Here is a 7,797-nt window from a genome sequence, read left to right on the forward strand (position 1 = left end):
TTTGTCTTCTCCAATGGTAAATATTTTGTTCCTAATACACATTTGTTTAACCAAATCTGAAAGAACTCAAGCAAATAAAAAAATGTCAATTTAAAAAAAGTCGCACAACTGTGCTTTATGACATTTGCAATAATACAATACAGCATTTAGAATGTGTGTATCAACTGCACCATGTTTCAACTGTGCACACACGGTTGAGACAAAATGAGCCAATTGTGTATAATATAAACTACTTCTGAATATTATTTGTTGACTTATGCTACAAATATTTTTTGCATGTTTGTCACACTTTAAAGGGACACTCCACTTTTTTTTGAAAATATGCTTATTTTCCAGCTCACCCAGAGTTAAACATTTGATATTTACCGTTTTGGAATCCATTCAGCTGATCTCCGGGTCTGGCGGTACCCCTTTTAGCATATTTTAGCATAATCCATTTAATCAAATTAGACCATTAGCATCACTTTAAAAAATAACCAAAGAGTTTAGATAGTTTTCCTATTTAAAACTTGACTCTTCTGTAATTACACTGTGTACTAAGACCGGCTAATAATGGAACTATACTCTCATTCTGGCGTAATAATCAAGGACTTAGTAGTGGGCGTAGTTAGCCCAAAGATAGTCCCCTGCTATTAAACGATTCAAAAGCCCTATTCGGACGGGATTAGTTTTACAGGGGGACCTCTGAGAAAATCGTGCTTCTCAGAGGTCCTCTGTGTTTTTAATCCCGTCCGAATCGGCCATGTCTGTGTTTTTCTCTGACGACCTCCGTAAAAATTCCAGAGCAATTTACCTACTGTTTTTCGCCGAACTCAGAGGTCCTCTGAGAAATTTAATCCCGTCCGGATGCAAATGTCTGTGTTTGCCCGCAATATCTTTTGAAAACGCGGTTCATTTCGTGTTTTGGCCAACTTGATCTGCCGTAAGGTCTTACTAATGCGCGTATATTGTATTTCCTGAGTCCCATTCATTCAGATATGAATGTTTTTTCGCATTCGGCAAAATAAAGTAATTAAATCAAGACGAGCTGAATATCATACACTGTTAAGACTAAACACTGATATATCATTAACATTATAAGAAACTCCGTTCAAAGTTGTTCAACTCCGGAATGGTAATGTTAATTAATAAAGATATTAAATTGTATTAATCATTATTTCTTCATTATTTTGTGTTTGTTATAAGCAGACAGTTATATAAAACACGTAGGCTAATGTTACTTTAGTAGGATTTGTATATTTTATTTTGATTTGTTAAAATTAAATTAATAAATTACATGTTCTGTCATGATTTTACATTTAAAGCAAAATATTAAACATTACAAACACGCGTATCCAGAGCACGTGCTACTGCAACGCCCAAATGAAGAAACAGACACTCCCATCTCTGAAATAGACTGCATCATTTTAATCCCGTCCGAATCGGTACATAAAATCACAGACGTCCTGGGGGACACGCTGAAACTCAAACGTCGTTTGGAAAACTAATCCCGTCCGAATAGTGCTTAAGGGGACTAAATTCAGCTGCTGCGTAATATTACTACACCTGCTGCAGCCATGTTACAGCAGCAGAGTTGCCACTTTCATTTTCTGTTGGTTTTAATTATCTACAGAAGAGTCAAGTTTTAAATAAGAAAAATATCGAAACTCTTCGGTTATTTTTGAGCTCGATTTTAATGGTCCAATGAAATACAACTAATTATGCTAAGCTATGCTAAAAGAGGTAGTTCCAGACCAGGAGATCAGCTGAATGGATTCCAAAACCGTAAAAATCAAATGTTTAATTCTAGGGGAGCTGGAAAATTAGCATATTTTCAAAAAAAGTGGAGTGTCCCTTTAATGTTTCAGAGTATGAATATGATAATAAATATTTAAGATAACACAAGTAAATACAACATCCAGTTTTTACATGAAACCAAAATCCAAATCCACTATTTAGATTTTTTGCACTCTCAAGTTCCAGATTTTCAAATCATTGTATCTCTGTCAAATATTGTCATAACCTAAAAAACTTATTTATTTAGCTCTCAGATAATGTATAAAATTCAATTTTAAAAAAATTGACCCTTTTAACTGGTTTTGTGGTCCATGGTCAGTTAAAATTACACAGTTGAGGCATAACTAACCATTGTCAGTGTTGAATTTGAATTCTGAATACATTTGTGTTCACACGCAGTTCAGTTATTGACTGGAGAGACAACACAACTAAACTTAAACCTTTCCGGCTCACAACCGCGTTTTTGGCGAAGCCTTGCCATGTCAACGTACACTAGAAAAAAAACACTGGTTCTCTGTGCTGAATTACGTTTTCTTAAAATAAAATTATTGTTGATTAATGTTACAGGCGGTCTGTGGTCGTTGGTCAGACATCAGCTGGGCATCACGTTGCAGGAAGTCCAGTAGATCAGTGGTGTGATGAGCTTCATGGCAGCAGGAACTAGGTCTGTTAGTCTCAGTGTCCTCGGGATCGAGGACGAGACAAAGAAAAAGAAACAAAATCCTATTAGCGTAGGGGCCGTTCGCATGTAATGCAAGTGTCATCTGTATAATGGTTGAATATCTGCTTGGTTCCGGACAGGCTAACTATTGTGGCATGTTTATTTACCAGACAAATCATGTAAATGCTTTGTTAAAAAGATATGTCTTTAGTTCAATTTTGTGCCTGATTCTCGAACATTTTTTGGTAAATCATTCCAGTAGGAAAAGGATCTACCACCTGTAGACACATTTGATATTCTAGAAATTATTAGTGACCAGAATTCTGTGACCGCAGTGTACTTGATGGATTGTATTCTGATAGTAATTCTCATAGATACAAAGCTGCTACACTTAAAAGCCCTAATGCTGATTGTACTCAAAAATTCAAGCAATCATAACTTAAATTTTGCATTTAACTCATTTTATATCTCTCCTCTGTAATGAAGATAAGTGTGAACAGTGTAGCTTGTTGTGGAGAATTCAGATCATTCACAGAATTAAGATCATTCATTCAATGACATAGAGTCATTCCTGGATACCTTTCATTACACATTGTTATATAAAGTTAAATAACAATTAAAGTTCAGTCTTTATGAACACCAAGTGAACTTAATTGTTTAATGGCACTGTACAAACTCCAAGTTTGGTGAACTTAAAATGTTAAGTTCAGTCTATGTGGCCACCAAGTTAAGGTGAATTAAGGAATTTAATTGAGGCAACGAGTTTAGGCCTTTAAGGTTTTATAGTTTATTAGCAATATTTTAAAATGTATGCAACATTTAACTGGTAAGCAGTGTAAATGCCAAAATTGGACTTGTGTGGTCATACTTTTTAGATCGAGTAAGCACTCTTGCAGATGCGTTTTGAACTAGCTAAAGCTTGTTTACCTGTTTTGCATGACGTCCACCGGGTAACGAGTTACAATAGTCTATTCGAGAGGTCATAAAAGCATAGATAAGCTTCTCTGCATCTGAAGCAGACAGCATATGGAGATATTTTTAAGAAAGAAGAACGCTGTGGGGCAGATATTGGAGATATGACTATTGAAAGATCGATTGCTGTTGAACATCACACCTAGGTTCTTGACTGTGGAAGTAGCACTGTTGCCTCACAACAAGAAGGTCCCTGGTTTGAGCCCTGGCTAGGGCAGGTAGCCTTTCTGTGTGGAGTTTGCATGTTCTCCCTGTGTCAGTGTGGGTTTACTCTGGGTACTCTGGTTTCCTCCCATAGGCCAAAAACATGCAAGTTAGGCAAATTGGAGATGCCAAATTGTCCCTCCCCCAACCTGTGTATGGATCAACTTGTCTCAATAAAACTTGTGTATGGATGAATTTGTTTTCGCCATGAATATAGCCGTAGATGCTGGAATGGCATAAAGGAAGAAGAAATCTGGTGATTGTTAACCCTAACACATCAAAATAAAACTTTTCTTTAATATTCACTATATAGCTTAATTTGTAAAATAAGTGATTCACTGATTTATTAATTTACTGCAGCGTTTCTAAACTCTTCCATTTTGCAATGTGTTGTGGGTAATATCGGCTGGTATCATTTCAAATGGTTACAAATATTTGGCCAGATAAGCCTGTTAACAAGCAAATAAAAATCTTGTTCATGTACTGTACTTTGTTGTCTGTTGCTTAAAAAAAATTTGAGTCGGAGTCATCCCATTTTCTGATTAAAAAATCTGCAAGCAGAATCGGCAAGGAAAAATCATGACTGGTGCATCACAAAGATAATGCTCAGTAAGTCTGTTCTTGACCTAATTGGATATTGTAAACAATTTCTATATGCACATTGCACCTCTTTTCAATACAATTATAATACAGTAATTTTTTGCTGTCACTTGCTTCTCTTCTATACAGAACTGTACTGCGCATTACATCAAAATATTGAAGCCACCGGGCCACCATATTGGTATCCAAAAGACATTCTATTAAATTACTAGGACATTATCAGATTTTAATTTACAACTACTTTACTGATCTTGTAAATAGCATTTAAGCTTTATTTCCACACATTTACACTTGTGTCACTACAACAGCATGAAGACACATTCACTTTTTTGATTTCTATAAATAGCTTTGATCATGCCAAAGTAAAACATAAAAGCACTGCAAATAACAGAAGTAATCATTTATTTACACAGACATATCCTACAAACTAATATTTTGTGACACTGTAAACCTTTTGAATTCAGGTCATAATGCCGTTGGTCGGTTGGGCATGCCAGTATGGCCACTTGAACACTCGAGGTGGCTTCACCTTCAGCTTTTATATATAGATCATCATTTATTCAACCTCATGTTATTATAACCCTAAACCCCGGTTTTTTTTTTTTTTTTGCTCGACACAAAAGAAGAAATTCTGATCATAGATACTAAGCACACCATTGCCGGTACCCATTGACTTCTATGGTATTTGTTTTTCCCACTATGGCAGTCAATAGATACCGCCATCTGTGTGGTTACCATCATCCATCATAATATCTTCTTTTGTGTTCAACCATATAAAGAAAAGTTTTGAAAAACATTAAGATGAGTAAATTATGACAGAATTTTCATTTTGGGGTGAACTATAGTATTCTTATATGGTTGGAAACAATAATTGATCATAAGACTAATATGAAAATAAATCCCAGTGTGACCATAATCCTCCCTAATAAAAAAATGAGATTTTTGATACTAGTCATGATCTTTACAGATGATTAACAAAGAAATAAAAAAGGTTTTATTTTTATGCTACATTTATTATAACACAATTCTACAGATTAATATTCATGCTATTTTTACATCAATGGTAAAAAAAATTATCACACCATGGGATTTTAACCCATCGGTCAATATAAGCTCACAAACTAGTTTAGAGAGCGATATCATGATCAATATCGATCAGTGTATCCGGAACCCGGTCCTCCTGTCCCCCCTCCCAGAATGTCTTAGATGTCTCACTTGAAACCGTCCTTACAGAATTGTTAAGACGTTTCCCTAACAAGGTGGTGAGTTGTACCAGGTGTTACAAATAAGGAGAAATCTAAACCATTCTGGGAGGGGGTAAGCGAGGACCAGGTTTGGGAAACACTGATTTAAATGAAGAGTGGAAAGTATCATTTGCACACATGTAGGTTCTACCAATGACCTGCTTTAAGAGTCCAGAGTGCAAGACGTTCCCAAATCTTCATTATGTATAAAACACAATAATGGCTGCAGCCCACTTTATTTGACACAGAAATACAACTTGACATGTTGGCCACAGACACTTCATTTGAACATGTGAGCTTTCGAATAACTCAAAGCCACAATCCTGCTCTTTCAGTTTACAAATCCCGTTCCAGGATCTCAAGCTCCTCCTGTAACGCCTGGGCTCGCCCCAGTTTGTCCAGCTGTTCCTTGCTGGGGTTTTTAAGCTCCCCAGAATCTAACTTCTGCTGGAGTTCCTCCACCTGCCGCAGCTTCTTACGTAGGTTCTTTATCTTCTTGGCCTTCTCTGCAGCAGCTGCGGACGTATCCGTGCTGACAGGGTCCAGGTTTGGGTCGGGGCTGACCCTCTTCTCCTCTGCAGAGATCTCCAGTCCATCCATGTCTTTAGTCAGGACCTCCTCACTGGTCTCCTGATGGTTCTGGTTCTGCTGTTTGCGTTTCTCTTTGCGCTTCATGTTGCGCTTGGCTGTTTTTGAGAGTCCGGCTGCATCGCTCTGCTTGTCTGTTGCACTCGAAACCTGCTGTTGCTGACGGGCCACAGCCGCATCCTCTGGGTTCATGCCGGGTGGAAGGTCTGGTTTACTCTTGAAGAATTTTACATACTTGTTTTCATAGCTGTTAATAAAAAGAAGAGCCCAAGTATTGATTACTTTAAACTTCAAAAAAATCTATCACCTATTATAAAAAAGAAGAACATTTCACTGAAGGCTTTTTCTGCTGGAGTGCGTTTATTTAATATTCTCATGTAAACTCTGCTGAGAAGTTGAATTGTTGCTCGGGTGCTTACACCGGTACCTCCTCCTGCGGTACATATCCATCCTTCACCCGCCGCGGTTTCCTCCACGTGCCGTCCGGACGCTGTGTGGCGGCAATATATTTACCTTCAAACAAACACACACTTACTTGAAAAAGCATCCGAGACTAAGAAAAATTAAAAAGTAACTATGATCAAATAATAATTATGACCAATAATAATTCATTCGTTTAAAATATATAATAAATAATAGTTTAATATAATAAATAACTGTATACAACACCTGCGAGTTTAAACTTATTTAGTTTATTTGTTGTAAAATGATTTTGCTGCTCAGTAGTAGAAATGAATTGTTGTTCTGCTAAATATCATTATTGTTGTGGTCGTTAACTACTTTACAACATTTGATAATATTCCGTTTTATTGTTAGTAACGTCATTTTTATATCCTAGATTATAAGTATATTAACTTTATCATTGTTTTTACTATAAATCTGTAAACATCGCCGAAGCGTATCTATCTATACATCACTATAAAACATCAAGAATATGCAGATAAATCCATTACAGGAGCCATATAACAAAAACGTTCAATCTTTAGTGATAAGTTGAGACCTGGAGACTTCGGTGCTTTTTTAAAGGCTTTCAGAAGGACTGGTAGTTAAGAGCAGGCGGGCGGTTCATGTGTTCAACCGGAATCTCGTTGTTTATCGTCGCACACGCATAATGTCCGTGGACGAAGAGATAACATATGAAACTGGAACGATATAAATATACAAGTATAAATTAAATGTAAAATATTTTACCAGATTCATCAGTCACATAGGGGGTCGCCATCTTTAAAAAGGAAGAACTTCCTTTTTCGCTCCTTGTAATTCTCGCGAGATTGCGGTGTTGCAAACGCACGGGCGCGTGCCAGTGTGGGAGGTGGATTATTGCGTTCAGATTCTGAAACAATACAATATGTAACTCATTTAATAACGAACACATTTTCAGACAATTCATTATTTAAGGGCGTCAGTAACCTGCCCCTTACATAAGTTACAAATCCATAACCATGTAATAATTGTAAATGTGCCATTCTTTGTAAAGTGCAATAGCCTACTCGAATCCAGTGATCTCCAACATGCACATTCTATTAATAGCCTCAATTTGAATATTAATTGCATATTTCTTATTTATTTTTTATTATTTTATTTTTTTGTATGTTAATATTTTAAACAATGAATAAACAATGTGCACAGAAGGAAGGATTGAGGAACCAAAGATAAAACATAAAAATTAATTAGGAAAAAATAGTCTGCCAAGTCATTTATAAAAAATTATCCGCTGAACATATTCTGATGTCCTCTGGCTTTACAAATAAA

General features: G+C 36.3%; 1 protein-coding gene across 2 annotated transcripts; it reads right to left on the reverse strand.

The window, feature by feature from the left end:
* Nucleotides 1-4,598: 4,598 nt before the first annotated feature.
* On the reverse strand, nucleotides 4,599-7,327 carry pym1 (PYM homolog 1, exon junction complex associated factor). 2 transcript variants are annotated; one of them, XM_065248030.2, is made up of 3 exons: nucleotides 7,237-7,327; nucleotides 6,473-6,558; nucleotides 4,599-6,292 (listed from the first exon to the last, which is right to left on the reverse strand). In XM_065248030.2, exons 2-3 carry the CDS (start codon nucleotides 6,493-6,495, stop codon nucleotides 5,794-5,796), a joined length of 522 nt encoding a protein of 173 aa, XP_065104102.1. In that variant the 5' UTR covers nucleotides 6,496-6,558; nucleotides 7,237-7,327; the 3' UTR covers nucleotides 4,599-5,793. The 2 variants fall into 2 exon arrangements, with proteins under 2 accessions (XP_065104102.1, XP_065104101.1); XM_065248029.1 differs by having other exon boundaries at nucleotides 6,465-6,558.
* Nucleotides 7,328-7,797: the final 470 nt, after the last annotated feature.

This window comes from Paramisgurnus dabryanus, chromosome 11 (genome assembly GCF_030506205.2).
Source record: "Paramisgurnus dabryanus chromosome 11, PD_genome_1.1, whole genome shotgun sequence".
Lineage (NCBI taxonomy): Eukaryota > Metazoa > Chordata > Actinopteri > Cypriniformes > Cobitidae > Paramisgurnus > Paramisgurnus dabryanus.

Coding starts and splice junctions, on each gene's coding strand:
- pym1 (XM_065248029.1), bottom strand. CDS start 7,267: ATGGCGACCCCCTATGTGACTGATGAATCTG. Junction 6,559..7,236: donor CTATGTGACTGATGAATCTG/GTAAAATATTTT, acceptor GTTTGTTTGAAG/GTAAATATATTGCCGCCACA. Junction 6,293..6,464: donor CCGCAGGAGGAGGTACCGGT/GTAAGCACCCGA, acceptor TTTTATTAACAG/CTATGAAAACAAGTATGTAA.